The sequence below is a fragment of the Lycorma delicatula genome, chromosome 5 (assembly GCF_047948215.1).
Source record: "Lycorma delicatula isolate Av1 chromosome 5, ASM4794821v1, whole genome shotgun sequence".
In the NCBI taxonomy this organism is placed as follows: domain Eukaryota; kingdom Metazoa; phylum Arthropoda; class Insecta; order Hemiptera; family Fulgoridae; genus Lycorma; species Lycorma delicatula.
The window spans coordinates 165,800,619-165,824,393 of record NC_134459.1 but is presented as its reverse complement, the minus strand read 5'-3'; the positions used below and the strand labels follow the sequence as shown (position 1 = coordinate 165,824,393).

At 27.3% G+C, this 23,775-nt stretch overlaps 2 protein-coding genes across 2 annotated transcripts in view; one reads left to right on the top strand and one right to left on the bottom strand.

Moving 5' to 3' along the window:
• Positions 1–9,944, top strand: part of LOC142325568 (uncharacterized) — a 71,725-nt gene extending 61,781 nt beyond the window's left edge. Inside the window, exon 14 of the mRNA XM_075367474.1 lies at positions 9,752–9,944. The gene's annotated coding sequence lies outside the window, so the exon portion shown is untranslated. The remainder of the gene's footprint in view (positions 1–9,751) is intronic.
• Positions 1–23,775, bottom strand: part of LOC142325569 (neuropeptide receptor npr-1-like) — a 253,066-nt gene that overhangs the window by 2,181 nt on the left and 227,110 nt on the right. The window contains exons 4-5 of the mRNA XM_075367476.1: positions 11,400–11,522; positions 5,211–5,372 (exon numbers count right to left, since the gene is read on the bottom strand). Coding sequence (XP_075223591.1) covers positions 5,211–5,372; positions 11,400–11,522 — 285 coding nt within the window. The remainder of the gene's footprint in view (positions 1–5,210; positions 5,373–11,399; positions 11,523–23,775) is intronic.

The window sequence follows — 23,775 nt, the reverse complement described above, 5'->3', positions numbered from 1 at the left end:
AACTGTTAATAGTAGAGCAATATCAGACCAACAACTGATGAAAACAAAAGTAAAAATCAAATCTAGAAAATGGATATCAATGACAAACATGTTAATGTTAAGTATTTTTCAATAGATAGTATAATTATTAAAACAATTTATAAAATAGTTAGAATTTTTTATATAGGATATCACTGTCTCAATTATTTATTAATCATATAACATTATTTACTACAAAAATTAATTCCAAAAATCTAATTTCCGTAGGCAGACTTAGAACAGTGATTTACAGCATTTGGAATCAGACTAAACAAATTATTTACAGTAAATTAATTAGTGGTACTGATTCAGAATGCTATACAGACTAATTACAAATGAAATATACGTTTTCGATAGCTTATTAAAAATTTATTTTTTAAGAGTTTAGATGATTACTTACATGATTATGTAGAAGAATTCTTTAAGTTTTTATTTATAAACATTCAATCTGTGCACCGTTAGTAACACGACAAATATCAACACGGTAGTTGAATTTGTTCCAAACATGTGCAACCATATGCTGGTCATTGGTAACAACAGCAATTTGTGATGCATTGTTTTAGTCATCGATATCAACAGGAAGGGGTGGTACAAGAACTTTGTATTTTACATAACCTCCATAAAAAGTAATCTCAAGGTGTTAAGTCTGGAATCTGGTGGCCAACACCATGTTTTCCCCATTTGCACAGCCAATCCATTTTCTAGGAAGGCGTCCACTTATGTGAAACGTTCATTCATCATCGAAAATTAGGCGATGAAAAAAGCTATCGTCATTTTCAATACATTCATGCAACTCCACACAAAAATGTTTATAAGACTTTACAGTTGATATTTAAACTTTGTACTAACTGTAATTTATAAGGTGTCATTTTCAAACATTTCCTCAGAATTTTCCACACAGTCTGTTGAGGAATTTGCAATTCTAAACTTGCTGATCTAGTCGATTTGCTTGGGCTACATTAATACACATCACAAACACGATCAATTTGTTCTGAAAGAGGAGGACTTTCAGCACTTATCTTTTTACACAGACACCGTGTGTTTTGAAACTGTTTATTCCAGTCGTGGATTGATTTTTTGTTGGTTGATTTACCGTATTTTGTTCTGAAACTTCGCTGCATGACGTTAACCGAATTTGTTTCAGCTAATTCAAGCTCACAAAAGTTTTCTCTGCTGCAGTAGCAGCCATCTTGCCAGACTGGTAACATGACACATCAGTCAATGACATTAGCAGCAGAGCAGATATACCGACATAAACTTAAAAGATTCCCTGTAAATCAAAATTCCCTGTAAGCTATCAAAAGTGTATATTTCATTTGTAATCGCTCTGTATATTTAGGCATTCCCATAAATGACTTTTTAAATTAATGGAAGAAAAACATTTTTAAACTTGCTTCATTTACACAATATTTAGTCTACATAAGAGTGACTAGTAAATGATTCTAAAATCAGTCACATTAATTTGATAATTGTTAAATTTACTAAAATCTCAGTTTTAGTTGTTTTTTTTAAACTTAAAAAAAATGGGTAGAAAATCTGATAAAAGATTAATTAAATTGAAAATAGTTGCATACCCACTTTTTCTCGAATAAAGTTTTTTAATAATTTTAGGATAATATATTTGTTTTTAAAAAAGGAGGAGAAAGTAAAGTTTTTCTGTTTTCTTTTACAAGCCATTAATAGACAGTCACTCGTATGTCTGCATTTGACTGGGGTTCAAGAAATCTTCTTATTACTTATTAAATAGTTGTCTTAGTTTTAGTTTTTGGTATGTTCATTGCTTTATGGATTTCTTCTTGATGGTACTCTTCTTCCTCAGTTTATGATGCAAATTCTTATGTGATATCTATATTTTTTACTTCAAAATACAACTGAATTGCTGGTTAATTTGAAATTATTAATTTTTACCTTTAATTTAAAGTGATAAGTGTAAATATGGATTTTTTCTGAATCACTTTAGACAATCTTTTTAAGCAGTAATAATCCTGTAAGATCATTTACAGTACAGTATTACTATAACTGGAAAAGAGAAGAAAAAATCCGTGCTGTCTTATTAAGTAGATTTGTTCCTTTGTAATTTGTCCCTTTTATTGGATATTGCTATTATTGGTTATATGGTATCGATTTGGGACTTACAAATATTATTTCATTTAAAGAAATGTTATGTAAATGTATTATATTTATAAAACATTGTAATATTCTATTTTGAAGGATGAATTTAATAAAACAAAGTTATCAATAAATTAATTACAACAAAAAGCAATAGAATGTGATGATAAAGTTTCTTGAATGAAGTTCCAGTATTGATTTTACTTTCTTTTGATGTTACACTAAGTATCACTTACATTTTCGTAAAACAATTTAGAAGTTGTGTATCTTTTTATTTAATAATAAAACACTTTAAATTTTTTACAAAAGTTATTTCATAATAAAATTTATGAATTGCTTTTTATAACAATTTTTCACATTTTTTTTATTCCAATATTATTATACATGTCTTCAAAAAAAAATGTATTGCTACTTAGATGATTTATCTTTTAATTCCCTTATGAATTTAACATTATTTATGTAAGAAATAGAATTTTCCTAATATTTAAAAATTATTTTACTTGTTCTTTTTTGCATTTCAAATTTAAAGGTCAATTGTTAATAAAAAAAGGATCATGACTGGAATAAAAAACATCCTTCATGCTGAGAAATGTACATTACAAGCATAGTAGTAACTGTATAATTATTTAGGAATTTTGTAAGCAGGCTGATGATCTTTGCTTCCCTTCAACAATATTCTCTAAATATTAAGTACAGTCTTGGATTGCATTTCTTAATTAAAAATATCTTAAAGTTTCCAAGATTCACTGTTAATTTTTGAAATTATTGGTTCCACAATAATTGGTGAACTATAGTAAAGTAATGTGACTTTGAAGTTAATACAAATTGTTATTAATAGATTTAGTGTTCAGAAAGATGATAATATTAAAAAAGTATGTAATAAAAAGATATTTTTCAATTATTATTGCCACTAAAGTTCCAGACATTTTATAGATTATAGTACATAAAATTATTATTGATTACAGTTATCAAATATTGTGTACTAAAAATAACTGAGTATTAAATGGCATGGCTTTAATTGACTGTTCTAAAAATAACTGAGCACTAAAAAATTCACTGACTTACACAAAAATAAAAGGATGCATTATTCAGATCTGAAAATCCAAATATTCTAGGAAATCAGGCATGGAATATAAAGTCTTTTATTTTCTGTTTCTAAAAATATATTTTTGGTGGATTTAATGAAATCAGGAATAATCAGTTACATTTGGTGTGCATTTCAAGATATTTTGAAAGCAAAGTTATACTCAGAACTGGTGGTATTGATGGTGATTCAGGAATTTTTCTCGTTCATGATAATGCAGTGCCTCACACTACTTTATATACAGATGTAGAAATTCCAATGGGAACTGTCTGATCATCCCCTTACAGCTCTGACTTCCATCTCTTCCCTCACCTCAAACATTTTATAATCTTTAAAATGCTGTCTTGAAATTTGAAAATACATTTTTTGGAGATATTTAAAAAAAATTGAATTTCCTTTTGTTCCTCTAAAACTATTGACCACCTCAGTTCTGTTATAAGGTTAGTTATGAGGTTTATTGCTTCTTGGAATAATAATTAAATTGTACATCTATGCTAATATTCAATGTTCTCTCATTTTTCCTTTTATTAAAAAACTGAGGGTAATTTTTTCCGCACTTATATATATTTAATAGTGGACAAGCATTTTTCTCATATAATATTGGTTCTTGATAAATTATTATTTTACTTTGTTGAGCAAACTTATCTATTCAAAATTTTTGTTATTTCCTATGATCAGCCTGAATTATTTTGAATATCCAGAGTTGTACCATATAGCACTTGTCTCTAATGCATCCAAAACTTGTGTAATATGTATCTAAAGCTGACCTGAAATGTTACCTCAAGGATATCTTAAATATTTTGAAGTAACCAAGATGCCTCATTGATATGTTACATTCTCAAAGGTTATCCATGTGACTTAATAGGATATTTGCATATTATTGAAAAAAGTCTAGCATACCGTTTTTGTTATTTATATAAAACAATAACATAATTTTAAATTGAATATTAGACAATATAGTAGGGTCTGTCAGAGACATTGGCAATTTTTACTGCTATGTTTCTGATATATTTAAAAACTTTAGTTTTATTTATTAAATAAATTTAATTGGCATTATGATTTTACTAAATGGCAATAATTTTAAATTTCAATTTTGATTGATCTGCAAAATCCAAATTATTGAATTTATTATTTTTTTTTTAGGCCATTGCCAATATTCCTGTCACACCCAGCCAAGTAAGGCGACTTTAACCATTGTATTGATTCTCTTGCTCTGTTGTTTGTGTCAGTCAACTTCATTGTTTTTGTATGTTTCTTATTCAAGTATCTAATGTGCTTACATTATCAGCAGTTTATTTAAAATATTATTAAATTATTTAATTACATTAAGTAATTAATTTTAATAAATTAACATCTATAATTTATATGTTGCTTAATATTGCAGTAAAGAACTACGGTATTACATTCATATTTCTTAGTAATATCCATTTGATATCCTATTTGTTCTGAGGAGTATAAATATAGCCTCTGAATATTTTTGGGATATCCTAATCAGATGTCATAATGTCTTACGATTGTCTTAGGGATTGTAAATCAGATCTTGAGATTATATCATATATGTCCCTTAAATGTACCCTGAAATATCACCAACAGCAGACTTTTATTTCCTAGCAATGTTTCCTTAATATCAACTGGGACTATTAAGGACATCTATCAGCTACCCTCTAAATGTTCTTGTGCCGTGTTATATGTTAATTTGGTAGGTTAATTTAAAACACAACTTAAGGTTCTGTTTTAATCCCTATTAATAAATTATATGTGTTTGGGAAATGTTAATCAGGTTAAGATTTAATTTTTTTTTCCCCCCAGCAAGGCTAAATGAATTGTAAACCTCTTGTCATATAATTAATTGTATAATTATTACTTTTGGATGAGCAGGAGTAAAAAGTTGATTAATTTTACCAAATAAAAAGATTGTAGTGCTTTTTTTGGTAATTTTGGAAATATGTTTTTGTTTGCATTTTTGAATTTTATATTTTTTTTATAATTTCACACTTACCTCACAACTTTAAGTGGAAGCAAAAATATTGTATCAAGTGCCAACATTAGAAATAGATATCTCAAGGAAATTTTTTCCTTTCGTACATCCACGAATATTTTGTACGGTTCATGTTTGAAATTTACTCCTAGTTTTAAACTATCTCTTTTTTTACTGCTAAAACTGAAAAAAAACAAAGTTGATATAATTATATATATTTCATAAATTCATTTGTTATAATTAAATTACATTCCTTAAAACTTCATACTGTTATGTATGCACAGAGTGTTCTTTGCTTTATGATATTTTGTAATTTTACTTCTATAGAACACCTTATTGGATTACCAACGTATGATTTCTAATAATTTTTACCTTAGGTCTAATAAAAGGATAGCGAGGTTGAAGGTAAGAGTAAAATAATCAGTAAAGGAATTAATTCATTCTAAACGCATAACAATCATCGCATAAGTATATAACTTTTGTAATATTATGAAATACATCATTCTTTTAAAAAAGAATAGTCTGTGACTGGTTTATTGAGAGATTGTTATTTACTACATTTTTTTTAGGTAACCCTAGACAATCTCTAATTAGTTTATTATGTTGTTTTCATATAGAAAAACATAAGTAAGAGACAAATACAAAGACGTTAACCATGTCATGGAAATTCTACACAGAGAACAAAAAAACCAAGAACTCAATGCTTTAGTTAGGAAGCAGTTGTTACACTGTCTGTTGTCAAGTGTAAGCAGTTTTAATCCCAATCCCTTTATTCTAGTTTTAGGACTCCTTTGTATCCTTATTTAAGTTTTCAGAAATTATTACTTGACTACTCTTACTTTGGCCAGTTTTCTCAGATGAATATCCTTATCTAAATAAGGATACAAAGGAATCCTTGAACTAGTAGAAAAAAATTGGGGAGAACTATTGTACACTTCAAAATAATCAGTGAAACAAATACTTTCTTACTAAAGCACTGAGTTCTTTTGAAATGAAAATATTCAAGGTTTCTTTGAATAATTTACAGAATAATTCAAAGAAACTGAATTTTCATATTAAAATTCATTTAGGTTCAAATATGCTTTTATGAGTACTTAAATTAATTAATTCTTAATAAATTCAAATATGTATTGAGTTAAGCTTAACCTCAAATTCAATATAACCATTTCTTTTCTTGTATCAGTTCTCTATTACGTGTCATTTAACTAAAAAATAGTGTTTAGTTATTTATTTAAAACCAGTGATTTTCTACATGTATTAGTATGCAATGCATAAACAATTTTAATACAGATCATTTTAGAGAAATCAAGCATTTTTAACCAGTTTAAGAATTTATTATTTTGTCAGTTAGTTGTTATTACTAAAAGTATATACAAAAATATCTCACAGAAGATAATTTTTAAAATTAAATTTAATATATTTAGCCCTAGAAGTAACTTTTGAAAATTCTTAGAATGGCCTATTTTTATTGCTTTTGGAAATCTTAACAAAGAATCATTCTAAACCACTATAACATGTGTTGTCTATATCAGAATTTTGTAATGATATATATATATATATCATTATAAAATTATATATATATACACACACACACCATATTTGTCTAATGATATATATAGAAAATTCTGTTCTTTGTAGTAGTCAAATTTTATTTTTAACTCATCTTGTGGTAAGCATCATCATGAGTGTAAAGTATCATTCCAAAATATTTAAAGTTTGTTTCACTTGGAAGAGTTTGAAGTATTAAATTTACAATACTTTGCATCAGTATTATTTTTTTCTTGAATTTATTTAGTACATCTTGGTTTCAAAAGTTGTCTATGTATCTCTCAAATAACTGCTCAACAGTGAAAAATAAATAATCTACTAAATATTTTTTAAGTAAAATTTGAGACATTTGTTCTAATTTCAGTTCATTAATAATTAATTGTTTATTAATTGTTTAATAATTAATTGTTTATTCACTTTATATTCGGGTGAAAACATTATTTTTGTTTATGATTGTAGCCTGAAATTTTTTAAGTTAAATTTGTTGTTTGTCAATGCCCTTTAAAATGATCTATCAAAATTCTATTTCAAGAAGTTTGCTAGAACTTCGCCAATAAGAGTTCGCAGAACTGGACAGCACGGTAAATTAACGTTTAGGCAAAGTAACTGTTTAGAGTTCTAAACATGACCTAACTAAAAGTGAAATGAAAACAGCGAAAAAAATAAGCATGAAAACATTATATTTCAGTTCAATTAGATTTTAATAAAGAATACTTTCAAAAAATACTTTGAATTTTGTAAGACAACTTTTTTCTTACATTTGATGAACCGCAAGACTCGAATGTCACTTTTCCTCAAAAAGGTGGCTTTATGAATCATGCTGCTAGGTAGCAGTACTTGACAGTACAAGGCGCGTACAAAAACTTGATAATGTACTTGAAATAATAAAATTTAAAAGAAAATATACTGCAGCTTATTTAATAGTAAATGCTCTTATGTAAATGAATGTATTGAAGATGAAACATTTTTTTAATTCCCATCACTTCATTAAAAATAAGTAAAAGTATTAATTTACAAGAGATTATTGCTGTTAATAAAACACAAAAAACACGAACAGTAGGAAAGTGTTCCAAGTGTGGTGACAAAGGTTTGTTACATAAAATAGAAATAAATTCAATTGGTAAAATTTTTATTCTACAATTAGAACTATTTGATGGAGAAATAAAAAAAATTCATTTAATAATAATGCAAAAAATGTGTCCACAGATATGATAAAAATTGAGGGTTACACTTACAAAGTAAAATGCAGTATTACATCACAGATCTTTGATTCGTGAAGGTTATTATACTAGTTTTATTAAAAAAGGAAAAATATATTATGAAGTGAGTGATATGACTATCAACAAAAAAAATGTCCCATGAAATTCAATTTGCTTGTTCTAAGGTAAATTTTAATAATTAATCCATAAGATAACTATCAGTAATTCATAAAAAAATAAAAGAATAACCTAACAAAACGCAGTGATATCCAAAAAAAATTACAGTGAAATTGTAACCGTACAGTAAGAGTCTTACAGCTATCATTTCTTCCACTCAGAATATAAAAATTTCTGTAATATAAATAAAACTTTTTAACAAAATGTTAGTGATATTAAAAAATCTGATATGGATAACACATGACTTCCTTGTACACCTACTAAATTACATTTACACATTTTTTTAAAATGTGAAGTACATAACATTTTATTTCATTAAAACTGATATTTTTTTCATTTTTTTTTCTTATTGAATTAATATTTCATTTCTGTAATGAATTGATTTCATTTATATGTAATACATATCACACTTACAATTATAATGTAGTACATATCATAATATTACAATTCTTATGATTATTCATTGTTTAATAAATGTAATCCGACTGGTAAGAGTTTTGTAAGAAATTTTTCTATTTTTTGCTTATTATACAGAATGCTTAAACATTGTTTATTATCTATTATTGTATATCTATTATCTATTACGTATATTTAACATGTATATTTTTTAAACAAAATTCTAAATTAATAAAAAATTATGATAATAAAAATAGTAGTGTCTTACCTTTTTGATATCATTATCATTTTGTTGAAAACAGTTTTATTTATATTACAGAAATTTTTGTTTTTTGAGCGGAAGAAATGATCTCTACAAGACTCTTACCATACGGTTTACAATTTCATTGTAATTTTTTTTGTCCTTTCCATTTAACATTTTTGAATTGCCTCCTGTAGGGGTTTTGGATATGATTGTCTCATACAGAAAAATACATAATTTTGAAATAGCAAATGCTAAATTTAATTTTTCTAAGTTTAAATGTTGAAAAGTTATTTAAGGATTTACATTCTTTATTAACACTGTATATGTATGTATATTTTTTTTCTGCAAAAACCCAATAATAAAATTAAACAGATATACAAGTAAAATCTTGATATTCGTCTTTAGAACTATTACATGACTGTCATATAATTAAAAAAATATATGTATAAATACAAAAAATAAAATTAGGATGATTATATTTGTTTCAAAATTGATTATTGATAATAGATAAAATATACAAAGCAGATTTATAGTTCTCTTTCTTTATTCATTGCTACTAAAAAAAGCTTCTGAAAATTAGTGAGAAATGAATCTGTGTTCATTAAAGCATTAATTAATAAATATCATTTTATATATATATTAAATATAATATATGTATAATATACGCATAAATATTGTATCTGTATTATATTGACTAATTCTGTATTGTTTTTGTCAATATTGATTTTTTTAATATTAATACATAACTGCTGGTTCCACATTTTACTCTCTGTACTTAAAATGTTATACCAAGCTTAATTGTCCACCTCATCTAGAATGTAACCTAACTTCTCGCTTCTTTCATGACTTTATTTTATTTTTATTTAAAAGTTTGTGAGTTTGTGACGCTCAAAAATGTTTATTTTCTCTTGTATGTAGTTGTTAATAATTTTTATTATTAACAATTTGTTTATCTCTGAAATTTCTTCTTTTTTTTTAATCTCCGGGACCACCATTAGGTATTGCTTCAGACAATGAGATGAATGTTGATTTTTGGACCTCTGGATGAAAGGCTAAGACGCTACCACTCACACCACGGAGGCCGGCAGTAATTTCATATTTAAAATTAATTTATACTAACGTGTTAGAAAAACAAACACAATAAGTCGTATCAATTTATTATTGGTTTGAACTTATTAACATCACCATTATATCATAAAAATTTCATGCGTTTATGTTATCATTTTAGGAAAAGGAATCTTTAAAATTATTATTTTATTAATTTTTAATGTTTATAATACTGATTAGTTTATTGCTGATAAAGTAATATGTTGAAATCATTATGTGTCAATAATTATAATTGTTTTACAAATATCTCTGTTCAGTAATATTTATGTACACAATTAATAGGACTTAAAAAATCCAGTTTCTTTTTTAATTAGTTTTAAAAATTCATTGACAGAAAAGTATTGCTTCTGGAAAAGAAAATTTTTTAACTGACTTTTAAATAAATTAATAACAATTTTATTAAAGAGTTTTGTAATTTATTAAAAATGCCAACGGAAGCATAATTAGGCCCTTTCTTGTAACCAAATATTGTGTTGAGTTATATAGAAATGGTTTGGTGAAGGTGTATATTTGTATTTTTTTAAATAAATTGATGGGAAGATTTTTTAAATGGTTTTTTTTTTTTTTTTAATTTGTTAAAAATTGCAATAGAATCATAAGGCCTTTTTCCATATGCTGAAGTACTGTGTTTCACAAAAATAGTTCGGTTGTCTGGTTTGATAGATGTAAATATAGTTATGTTTTTTATAAATAATATACGTGACTTTTTTTCCAAAGATGCCACATTTATAGATTTAACGATAAGATAACATTTTTAATTTTCTAAATTCAGTCGTTTCATACTTATGGATACTAAACAATAATATGATAGCCCAATTTTTTTTTATCTTGAAAACCCATTCTGACTTTTTGAAGTAACCCAAAGAGATATATTTCATATGATGATTACTATTAATAAATATTTAATAAAATAATGACAACCTTGATGTTTTATTAAATGCTCAAAGCAAAACAGCATATTTTGAATCTTTTACAGACAAAATCAATTTGGTCATCTCAAGATAATTGGTTATGTAATAAAACATCCAGAAATTGTGCACTTAGAGCAAAGAAAAAATACTAATAATGGGAATTTTGTCCATGCAGTTAGCAATTCATTCAGTGAATATTGATTCTGAACTGCTAACATAAAATTTTAAAATTCTTTTAAATAATTATCTTCAAATATAGATACAGTTTGTCATTTGCAAAGAGAGTGAAAATGTGTGGTTCAATATTTTTCAAATAAAAATTTTTAAAATAGTAAATAATTTGTAGATATAAAAAATCAGTTTTATTGTAAAATAGTTGTCTGCATTTAACTTCTGTAGAATTCTATTTAATACTAGGCTGCGAAAAATTTTTTTTTTTAAGTAAGTAGATTAAGTTGAAAAAACAACACTTAAAAAAATTTAAAAACAACTCTTTAATAACTTTAGTTTTAAACAACTTTAACATAAAAAATACTAATATTATGCTTCAAATGAAAAGTATGTGATGAGCTAAGAAATTTTTACTTAAGGATTATACAATAAAAGTTCAAAAATTAAAATAAATTACCTGGTTTTTGACATATGTATAGTAGAATTACAACAGGTCACAATTTGTGGAATTTTGAGTTTATGTAGTTGATCTGACACTTCTTTAAATCGCCACATTGAAAGTATTAGTGGAACTAGGCACCTATAATGATAAAAAATTTCTTTTAGTATAATTTTTAAATTTTGTCATTAAATTTTTTTTCTTTATCTAGATTTGCTAACTTGCAAATAAATATAACTTCTTAGGAATATCTTGTCAGATCAAGCCGATATCTGGCTCACATTCTTATTTCTCAAATGCTTCCATGGTTGCAGGATTTTAACTTTTCACCTATAACCAAAACCATATTTATTAATAGAGATATACATTTTATGTTTATTTATAAACATTGCTTATTTCTCTAGAGAACTGCGTGAGAATAAATAACCAAATTTATATGGTTACATATTTAACTACTTAAAGAAAAGGAGTATTAGTTTTGATGGCAAAAAGAAGCCATTTACAAATAATTTATATTCTAAGAATTGCCCTACTTCATTCATGAAATATGTTGGTGCTCCATCAAGTTGGTAGTACAGTAAAATTCATTTCACCAGTGAGAAATTTTCAAGCCCTGTAATAAATTCATTGTTTTAAAATTGTTGATAATTTCTTCCCATGACTTGCTGTTCTAGTATGAAAGGGCCTATTAATTGGTTGTCAATCATGCTACATTAAATGTTCACAGAAAATTGTTGCTGGAAATTTCATCTGATTACAGCATGTGAGTTTAATTCAGACCACTGATGTGAATTCCATGTGTTCTAAGCGTGCCATTATTGGTAGAAGTAGATTTCTCCAAAGATAGTATGAATGGAATTATGTGATAATTTTTGTTAACCATTTAATAAAACTGCAGTTGTCTGGCATGTTCACCAAGCTGGAGGTGTTCAACTTTCTGAACATGATTAGAACACCATCCATGAGCATGTTATGTCCGCCATGCTATATTTTGTGAAATGTGAGTCATGTAGAAATTCTTCACGTGCTCGCTGTACAACTAAGCTGTACCACCTGAAGAATGTTTTCCCTTTCATCACCATGTACTGTTTGACATTCAGATTAAACATGAATGCTGAGAACTGTACCATTCTCACAAATATTATTAAAAATTTGCAAAATATTTAACAGTTTGTTACTACTTGTCTAGGATACCTACATATGTATTCTTACATCACAGTTGTAGCACTTTCTTTACAAAAGGCATATGTAAAAATCATATCAGCATATTCTGCATCCGTGAAGAGATATGCATTTTTCAAAACAAAGCATTCAGGACTGTATTTCACTTTTTTTAAATTCAGATCCAATTGGAAAAGTTTAGGTTTAGAGTCCAACAATCACAAAAAGACTACATAACTTGATTCTCAAAAATAAACACAATCAAAATGATGTCAAAAACAACTAAACCAACAACTACAACCAAACAAACAAACCAAACAACTAAACCTAAAATTTATTATTAACACTTAACCATAATTTTTTGACAACAATGATTAGTATTGAATTAATTTCAAAGCATTCAGTTAGTATGCCCAATCTACATAATTTTTCAAAGATTAAATTTATTGTATTAAAAGCAGATTTTAATTTTTATAAATTCATAATTTTCTGTTGAGTTTTGTTCAGCTTTGTTTTTAATAGTAGTTGATTTTTTTTTTGTTTTTCATTGATTTTATTACATCAGTTTTTTCAGAATTAATTTTTTACAAGTTTTGATAATATAATGTATTCATTTATTTGTTATATAACAAAGTTATTGTTCTTCAAACCGAAAAAAATGTGATTTTAGTTATCAAATTTTTCTGTTTTATGTTGGATAAAATGAAAACAACAGGAGCTACAGTTCTGGGACCTTGTCTTATTCAATTTTTCAGGTCAATAAACATAAGAAACCATCAAATTTACGACTTATATTACAACTTAAAAATTTCAGTGTGACCTCATTTTACTGGACAAAATTGAAATTCACAAAGCGTGAAATTTTTTTCTATCTGTAACAAAGCGTATTGAGACATATGTTTATATGAACATTTTTCTTTATTAAGTTCTAGATTCAGTTCCCAAATTATTTCCCTTTCTTCCTGAATCAGTCTGTATGTACACTAGAAATGTATCTTACTTACAGTTTTTATTATTTAAAAAAAAAGAAATGTGAAGTTTGTATTATTACTTCAGTAAAAAGAAATTAAATTTTCTTTTACGTATTGCATAGAAAAACTTCACTATAATAATAAAAAATAATTAAATAGCAGAAATAAAATAAAAACTAATTTTTAAATAGCATAAAATAATTAATAGCAGATGAAGGGAGTGTCGGTGTAGAAGGAAAGCCAGCACCTGGCTTCTATTTGCTAATTGTTTTCTAATCCATAACAGTTACAAAATTCAAACTTTACCCTATATAATAATATCTAACAATAATGACATATTTTTATTAATGAGATATACTGCATTAAGGCATAATTGTTTTTAGATAAAAAAAAATTACAGCTTATTTGAACACTAGAAGTGAAAAATCATGAACTATACTAGATAAGTTCTGTTCTGAACCTTAACAAAATTAACCACAAGCCACATAGCACAATTTTTTCAAAGGGTGAAAGAATATTTTTTACTATTAAGTCTGTCTGTATTAAATAAACAGAATTCATTTTGGATCTTTTTAATCATTTAATCATTTATGGTAAACAGACAGTACATTTATTTTTTTTTTTACGTTTAAGTTAGGCCATTAAAGATTTGACATCTTGTTTTGGCAGAGGTGACAGATGTATTGGAATTATAAGGAACAGAACCTCAAATTTTAGGAAGTTACCTTGGTTCTATATATCCAGGAAATAACTAATAAGTAATAAAATAAAACTAATTGAGTCTTGCCCTTTTTGTCCTTATACAACCTTAATTGATTTTTAATTATAACTTGTTTTATAAAAGTCTTTAGTTTTTAATTATTGTTAATGTTATTAATAAGTAATCCTTAATGAAAAAAAGAAAAGAAAGACATTTTTGCATCTGATCAACTCTACACATTATCATGAAGAAAGAAATAATATAAATAATTTGTTTCAAGTTCATTTGCTTTTTAGATCATATTGCAGCCTAGAAAATTCAAAATTATCTACTGTGGCAAAAAATTTTAATCAAGATAAAAATTAAGAAATACATCTCTATGTATTTATATTTAGACATATACAACAGAAATTTTGCTATGTTTATTTTATTTTGTTATTTTGCTACGCATATGTTATATTCGTAGATTTCAGTAAAATAGAAAAATTAGAAAAAATAGTGAAAATAGAAAAATTTATCTAAATTCACTCTGTAATCAATGCAGTTTTTTTAATTTAATAATATTTTACTGCAGTACTATTTATGTTTAAAAATAAAGATTCATAATTTTGTGTACAGATTAAAAGACGTTTTTCAATTGTTCTTTTTCATTTATGAATTGTTTTATTGCTTTATTATGCAGTTCATTTAAAAGTGTTGATATTGATAATAAAGTTGAGTAAATAGATAGTATACTTGAATTATTGTTAAAAATTACATATACAGTAAATATAGCATCAGAAACACCTTATCTTTTGAGTTAAAGTTTACAAAAATTCACCCTGATTTCTGACATATGGTATGAGGCTATACTGAAATTCTTGAGACAGTTTATTAGGTAAAATTGACGGTTTAATTTTTTTGATTTGAACAACTAAAAAAAAAGATTATGTTCAAGAACTGTTTATCTTAGAAATTGTTATAAATGGCAAAATCTGAAGTCAAAAAAAAAAACAGTTTAAATTTGTCATGAATTTACTGAATTTAATTCATTCAGAATTAAATTTTGAGAAAATGGACATAATTGAAAAGTTTAAGCCATTTAACTTTTGTTTGAAATGAAACAGACAAAAAAGATGACCAAAAAATATCATAATTTTTTCAACCACACCCAAAATATTTTTTAGTTTTCTTATAGTCTCAGTTTCATTTTCTGTGCTTCAATTACCTTCGAAGCAGAAGTAAAGGAAAATTTTTCAATTATAACAGGTGTTTGAACCTGTGTTAATATGAAATATTTAATTTATTTTCACTAGTAGAACGTGTTCCAAAATAATTATTCCCATTTCTTAGAAGTACTCTCATTATATGAACAAATATAAAAGTTTAATTATAAAAAGCATGTGTTCCTTTTTTAAAAAATCATATAAAGAGAAGAAATAACATTTTTACCTACATTTAATGGGATGGTATTTCTTAAGTGAAAAAAGTAATTGGTAGCAAATGATGAATTACAAAACCCAGTTACTATAATTAATAATTTTTTTTTAATGATCCTATGCCCTTAATTAGTACTTTTTTTGATTTGGTCAGTCATTTGTTTGGTGTGATACAAATTATCCAGTCTGTTATGAACTGTGCTAATGTTTTAATATCAGCATAATTAACTAGTATATCCTATGTTCTAAGTTATCTATTTTATAAATTCCAATCTGTATCTTCTAGATATTCTTTTATCCCAAATTTATTAAACCTTTCTTTTCTTTTTCTATTTAGTCCCCAGAATAACCATAAGGTATTACTTTAGATGATCAATGAATGAGGATGATGTAAATGAAGTGTAGTCTTGTACAGTCTCAGGTCAACCATTCATGAGATATGTGTTTAATTAAACTCAAACACCAAAGAACACTGATATCTACGATCTAGTATTCAAATCCATATAAAAATAACTGCCTTTACAAGAATTTGAACCTTAGAACTCTCAACTTCGAAATCAGCTGATTTGCAATGACTTGTTCATCACTAGACCAACTCAGTAGGTTAAATTTATTTAACCTGGATATCTCAGATTTACTTTTTTTTATGAAAACTTTCCTTGATTGAATTTATCCATTTCTAACTTTCCTACATAGGAAATAAAATTTTGTATTTTATTTTCCCTATCTTAATATTGAATCTTTGTTCTCCTTTGTTAAGGACTCCAACTAATTAACAAATAATTAAAAAATGATAGAAAGAAAGATAATAAGGAAGTAAATTATCGTGATAGAGTAACTCAATATTCCAGATGTAGTAGAATTTTAGGAAATACGTAGTATAGTTTTAAGAGGAAGAAATAATGAAGATGCGAAAAGAAAACTGGCTTAAGCAAGCGCAGTTTTCATGCAAAAAAAATGAATGCTAATATAAAATATTCATCTTATAATTGAAATGAATTATTTTAAATATTGCATGGAATGTGGCAATTTGTGATGATGAAATAATGGACAGTAGGAAAGATTGAAAGGAAAAGAACACAGGTTATTATTTAATTATGGTGTTATAGAAGGATGCTGAAAATAAAGTTGACAAAAAATTAAGAGATCTTGAGATAGATGAAAGAAAGAAATTGATGGTAGAATCTTGGTAGAGATGAATTAGGCTTTTGGGTCATTCATTAAAATATTTAGGTTTGGTTAATTTAGTGATGAACCTGTAGAAGGTAAAAACTGTTGAGGAAAAAAAAAAAAATTATATAAAATAGATAATTGAGGATGTGTAATAAATATTTATAAGTTAAAAGATCTTACAGAACAGAAAGGAATAAAGAACATTATAAAACCAGTCAGCTAACTGATGCCTATAAAAATAAAGTGATCTCTCACATTTAAATGTAAGGTAATTAAATAATAATTGGAAATTATTATTGCGGATTATTATAAACGGAATTCCACTTGGAATTTCTTCTAACGTACTTTAGGTTTGGTTGTCACCTTAGCATTATTACGTTTTTTCTTGAATTGCTACCCCATTACATATTTGTCCTTCAATCCTTTCATTGCTTCTATATACAAGTTTAAAAGAAATGGGAACTAGCTACTTTCTTGCCTTAATTCTTACTGAATCAGAGCTTACTTTTCTTCATCTTGTCACTGCTACTTGACACTGCTTCACATACACACTCTCCTACTCCTGTTCTTCTATTCCTGTATTTCAATCCAGTTTTTCTTGAAATTTTAAACACTTTGCTGTATTCTGCATTATAAAAAAGCCTTCTCCAAAAATATAAATGCTAAATGTGGCTTTAATTTTCTTAAACCTGTCTTCTCAGATCAGTCTGAGAATCTGAATTTTCTCATTTGTACTAATACTTTTTCTAGAAGTAAACTGGTCTTCATTTAGTACACATTTCACATATTCTGTTTGCTTATAAATTACCTTAGCGAGTACATTTGATGCATGAAATGTTAGTCTGATTCTTCAATAATTCTCACATTTATCTGTTTTTATGTTTTTGGATGAAACAATTGCACAACTGCTTAATTTTCATTGTAAGTCTTTTAGAGCTTTATCTAACTGTGATTTTAAGTTGCAGTTTGATTAATTGGCGTCTCCTCTCATATAATCATCAATTTATTTTTTCTCTTCCAAAAGCTCATGTGATAAAATATAACTGATTGAATCAATTAGTATTTATTATATAAGCCCTAATTTAGGAAAATTAATTATAAATTATTTTATCATAAAGGAAAAAAATTATCGTTATAGAATTATTTTCCTATTATTTTAAAGATGTAGACAAGGAATGTCATATATATATGTAATGCAGAGAATATGTGTATGCATATATTGTACTCATAAAAAATACCATCAATAATTTTAAAATATTCAACAGTTGATATACTTTTGGTTGGCACAATCACTCACAAAAGCGTTATTATTGTTTCCATCTTCTGTTTATCTATAATTTTATGTTTTAACTAGCATTCTCCTGTCGTGGCTTTGCCTGCACTATATGGTTACTTACATTTCCCATTGTGGTCAATTTTTTTTTTTTTTTTTAGTCAAGTAAACAGAGGCAGGTTAAGCCAGTTGTGCCGCACAGACAGTAACAGCGCCAGTGTTTGTGTTGGTTAAGCTGCCGCACCATACTCCTTCGCACCCCTTAAAAAGTAGAAATTCAAAAAACCTTGAACATGGATTTTAAATTTATATCTGAAGAATATCTGCAAGCCCAAAAAAATAGAGCATCCTCATTGTTGCTTCGCTCACACCATACAGGTATTTGCATTTCCTGTCGCAGTCAAGAGATATTTAACCGACATGGTTCATCCTTTTCCAATAGCTAGAGGGCTCTGCCCCTTGGACCCAGCAGTTTTTTTTTTACTTTTCAAACTCATGCTTGAGAGTATAAAAATTAAGCTATTCAATTTAAAAAAATATATCAGTATTGTAATTTCTTCACATCAACAGTTTGTCAGTACAGGACCTGAACTTTGAGCGATCTAAGACTGTGGGTTTCAGATCAATCAGCCTCCATCTCTGAATATTAATTATAACTGGTTAGCTACTTTGTTTGGGTAAAAATGTATTTTACCCGGTTTTTATGTTATCTGACAAACACCACTTGAAGATGATTGTACTATGTTTATGTAATTTTTTAATTACCCTGAATCCATTTTGACTAGTTTCAGCATGGCATCTGTATGTACGTATGTATATATGTATCTTGCATAACTCAAAAACGATTAGCCATAGGATTTTGAATTTAGAACTGTTGTAACATCTAGTTGTGCACCTTCCCTTTTGATTTCAATCAAATGGACCGAAAGTGCTCAAAAAAACCCAAAATTCAAAAAGATTTTTATTTTGAACTTTACACACATCAAAAATCAAGTCGATATCTTCATTTGTTACCAACAAATTAAAAAAATAATAAATTTCATTGTTACTCCATTTTAACCCTTGAAACACAGAATTTAAAAAAATCCTTTCTTAGTTGCACTTTACCATAAGAACATATTTACAAATTTTCAATAGTTTATCTTCAGTTGTTTTTGCTGGGCATTGATGTTTCAGTCAATCAATCAGAACAAAGTTGCATTATAGATACAGATGATTCTTTTGGTCACTGATTTATAACAAATGATTGAAAGAAAGAAATATTACAAATTTTTACTTTAATGACAACCCTCTTTTTTGTATTTAATTAAAAAAGCAGGTTGATGTTTAAAAAAAAATACCAAATTCTTTTTTGAAAAATTTTTGGCTTTACTCCAAAATAATAATTAATTTTAATTTTTTTTAATTTAATTATTTGAGGTATTGATTAACTTAGTAGAAATGCTTGTGTATATATAAACACACACATGCAGCAGAAATCAGTGTGCATATATTAAAGAAGTCTGCTTTAATAAACAAGTAAGTATTTATTGAACTACTACAGTAATAGTTAATTAAATCTAATAGCTTGAAGATTTTATTATTTGTTTTTACAGTGGAATAATTGTTTGTTTATATTGATAACATAGTTTTACTCCTTTAGTTAAAATCAATTTAGTTCACAGAAGAGTTGTATATCTTTTTTGCTTTATATGCAGTATAAATATAAAATTTTAAAGAAATTTTTCGAAGTTGATAGCTATTGAGTGTTCAGGTGTTTATTATTAATGTTTCCACTGCCGAATAGAGGTAATGTATATAATGCAGTGTTACCTAAAAAAGTGTTCGTTAATTTATTTCTTTGCATTGTATTCAGTCTTTTTAATATTTACATGTTGTGTAAAGTGTATCTGATGTAAGCTATACTATGTGGACTTCCTTCTGTTAAACTGATGATGACCATTTTATAGCCAGTTCCTATGATAATCAGAGGGAAGTATCATTCATCCAACTGAATACTGCATTTAAGTTCTTATTGTAGGAAATGTTAAAAAAGTAATGTATCGGTTAAGTACCATTACTACTAATGATTTATGGTGCCTGCATGAATCGCTAATCATTCCAAAAATGATAGTACACATATTCCATATCAGACTTCTTAGAGAAAAGTGGAAGGAGTTGATTTCCTGCTGCATTTTTTACAAATTCAAATATTGTTGCACATCAGTCCATTTAAATGCAGGTAATATTCATTCCTATAGATCACATCTTAATAGCGTTCTTTACAATGATTGGTTGTTTAATGAACATCATTACTCCCAACGAAAACAACCATGATTAGTGCCGATTGTACTTTAGCGCATTGCATGAATCAGAGATTTAAAAAGGATGGGACAGATTGTTTAAAATAACAAATTATTGTATCTCTTTCTGTTAAGAATAATGTGTTATTTACACTGTTTAAAAATTATGAAATATAACACTAATTTTACTATAGCCTACTTTTAGCGTAGCATCTTTATTACATTATGATTATACACTAATGTAAGTAGTTTTTCTAAACATCAACTATAAATTTTTATGAAAATTACATTATCATTAATAACATTTAAAGTGTAATGAAAAATTAAAATAGAAATATAAAGAAATAATTTATTTACTTCATTTCAGCCGCTGGAGAAATTGTACAGCTTCTTCCTAGAAAATGTTTAATTTTATTCATCACAAAAACATGAATGCCCTTGTGTGCTTGTGACGCAGATGAGAAACCTTACTTCACTATGTTTTTCATTATTTGTAAATATCTAAATTTCATATATTTTGTTTATTTTTTTATTTCTTGTTTTTATAATTTTTTGTAAAATATTCTGTTTTCTTTTATATTTACACCTAATAATATATTAGGTGCACTTCTAGGTCACTTCCCACCAGTGCGATATTTTTCTTGCAATCACTTTATCCATATAATATTTTAGTGTCATATTTTAGTATATTAATATAAACAATATTCATTTTTAAAATTATTTAAATTAGTTTTTCTGAGTGAATTTCTTTTTTAGATTGGAGTTTCTAAATCATCTACAAAACTGTTTGCACTATCTAAAATCTTAATTGTTTTCTTAAATTTCAATCAGTCAATTTTCAGAGAATTATTATAATTGGAATTTATAGTTAATTCATATCTTCTAATTTATGGATGTATCTATTGTAAGTCAACAACCAAAGAGATAAGTATATTTTGAACATTTTTCTTATTTTTTTACTATTAACCCTTAAGTGCTATTATGTCTCAGAATGACGTAACTACTATCATCAGTATACCAGACTCCCATTTATTTATACTACTGGTCACTTATTAATTGGCCTAAAAAGGAATTTTTTTATTTCTGTGTTTCTACAATAGGCAAATGAGTATTTTACAGATTTTGAATGTGATTTAATAAGTATTTTAAACGCATGAAATTTTATGTTATAAAAATACAATTTTGTTATGATTTTGTAGATAACCAATGAAATATTTTGCATTTTTGTGAATTGTATTAAGAGTAAGCAAAAAGCTATTATAGAAACACAGAAAGTTTTCCCACAATGAATAAAAATATATATATTTCACATGGAAAAATGAAGTTTAAGCGATCTTAAGAGAAAGTAATTTTATTCATAAAATTTTTAATAATGTAACAAATTAGTTTAAAATTGTATTTTTTTAATAGTAATCAATATTACATAATTGTAATAATATATTTTACCAATATAAGTTTTAGAAAAAGTTTTTAGGCATCAAAACACTCCAAGCATACTGGAGATTGGAACTTTAATAAGGGTATTTAGTTTTTCTTTTTAATACAAAAATGTATTGTTCCAGTAGAAAAGTATCACAGTTGATTTGCGATGGCCTGAAAATATAAATTTTTGTGAACTTGAAAGCTGAATCAAGTGCATAACCATACTCCACAACATATTGAACTGGAAGGTACAAATGATATAATGCAAGAACTTGAATACCATTCAAAATACCAAAATCATTTAACTTTATTGATGGTACTCCTACGGACATTGACGCTGGTATTGTGAATGGTATGAAGTTTTGAGTTAACGCAATTCCTGGCGGGTCATGGGGAATTCAGATCTTATTTATATAGATTCTGGCTCGATCAGTCTTAAAATTGTCCGGAGTGCGAGGTAGAAAAGACCCCCAACATGTTTTCTTTTTGTGTCCGCTATTCGCCACAGAGCGTAGAGAGATGCTCGGCAACCTGAGATGTGAGCACATGTTTCGCTCTGAAGATACCCTACGAGTCCTATTACAAGGTGTGGCATAGTGAAAGACTCGTGAGGACGGTCATGAGGAAGCTCCGATTATATGAGGAGTCCCGCAGAGGAGAATATGGCGTGGGGGCGGACAGGTTCTCGGCTGAGTAGCTAGAAGGCCCAACGTACGTGTGGGGGTTGCCTGGGTGCAATGAGGACAGAGACAGTATGCTCGTGCGTCTGATGGTGGCTACTGCTAAGTGGTGTGACTATTTAAGTTTTCTGTCTTGACGGCTGTGTGAGAGTGTAACGCGTGGATGTTATTAGCGTGTCCTGTTTTCTGAGCTTCTTGTGTGTTGTCGATGTATGTATTTGACGTGCTGTATGTGTTGCTTCCAGTAGTGTTGTTTGTGTGGTATGTGATATTGTTGGATTGTTATGACTGTGTGTGGGCGGTTCCCCCTTCTTCTGATGTAATGTTTTTACAAGTAGTTGCAGGAAGGGGTTAGTTGCCAGGGGTGGAGGTTTAGTCGGTAGTGCGCAGGTATACATACGCCCTTTGTTATAACTGGCGGAGCGAGCCCGACAATGCTTAGGCGCCAGTAGATGGGGTTTCTCTACCTCTTAAAAAAAAAAAAGACGTAGTAGTAGTTGTGCAAGTGACCCCCCCCCCCCCCAAAAAAAAAAATATACTTTGGAGGCAGCATTTGGTGGTGGGAAAACCGATCAGAGTTTAAGAATATCCATTTTTTGAACTCTTATTGATTTATTTAAACGTATAATGATAATTTTGCAATAAAACTTCCTCACCAAAAAATTACCCCCACCCCAAAAAATAAATCTTATGTAACCTTTTTATGTACCATTATTTTTTCACTCTATAAGAATACATAACCGATGCCAGATAAGTATAACAACTTGTTTACTTTACTCGACCGCCTCAAGTTTTCGACCAACGCACTCATCAGAAATTTTGCACAACGCCATCTAAACGATCATACTTGACAAATATCATGTGTTAGGCCGAGAACTTTGTGAACCACTAGAAATATTAAATAAAATCATTTAATTTGTTCTTTATTTAACTACTAATGTATATATGGTTATCCCTGAAACAGGATTCCATCTATTTGCTCTAAGAAAACGTTTTAAACATAAAATATTTAATGTTAATTAAAATAAATTCATTTCAACTAAAAAATTATAAATGACGTAAATTAGAAAATAAGCTAGGACTGTTTACACAACTATCTGTATAAAAATAAATCTGTTAATAAATTAAAATACAAGTATATAAATATCAAATGTTTAAGTGCAAAAACTAAAATCCACAAAACACGATTAAACTTGTTAGATTTGAGTGTGTATTTCACGTATCAAGATATAATTACATGAGTTATGAAAGTGACGTGATGGAAGTCGGACGTGTTACTGCCAGCTTGTTACTAGTGTTCTCTTACACGTTTTT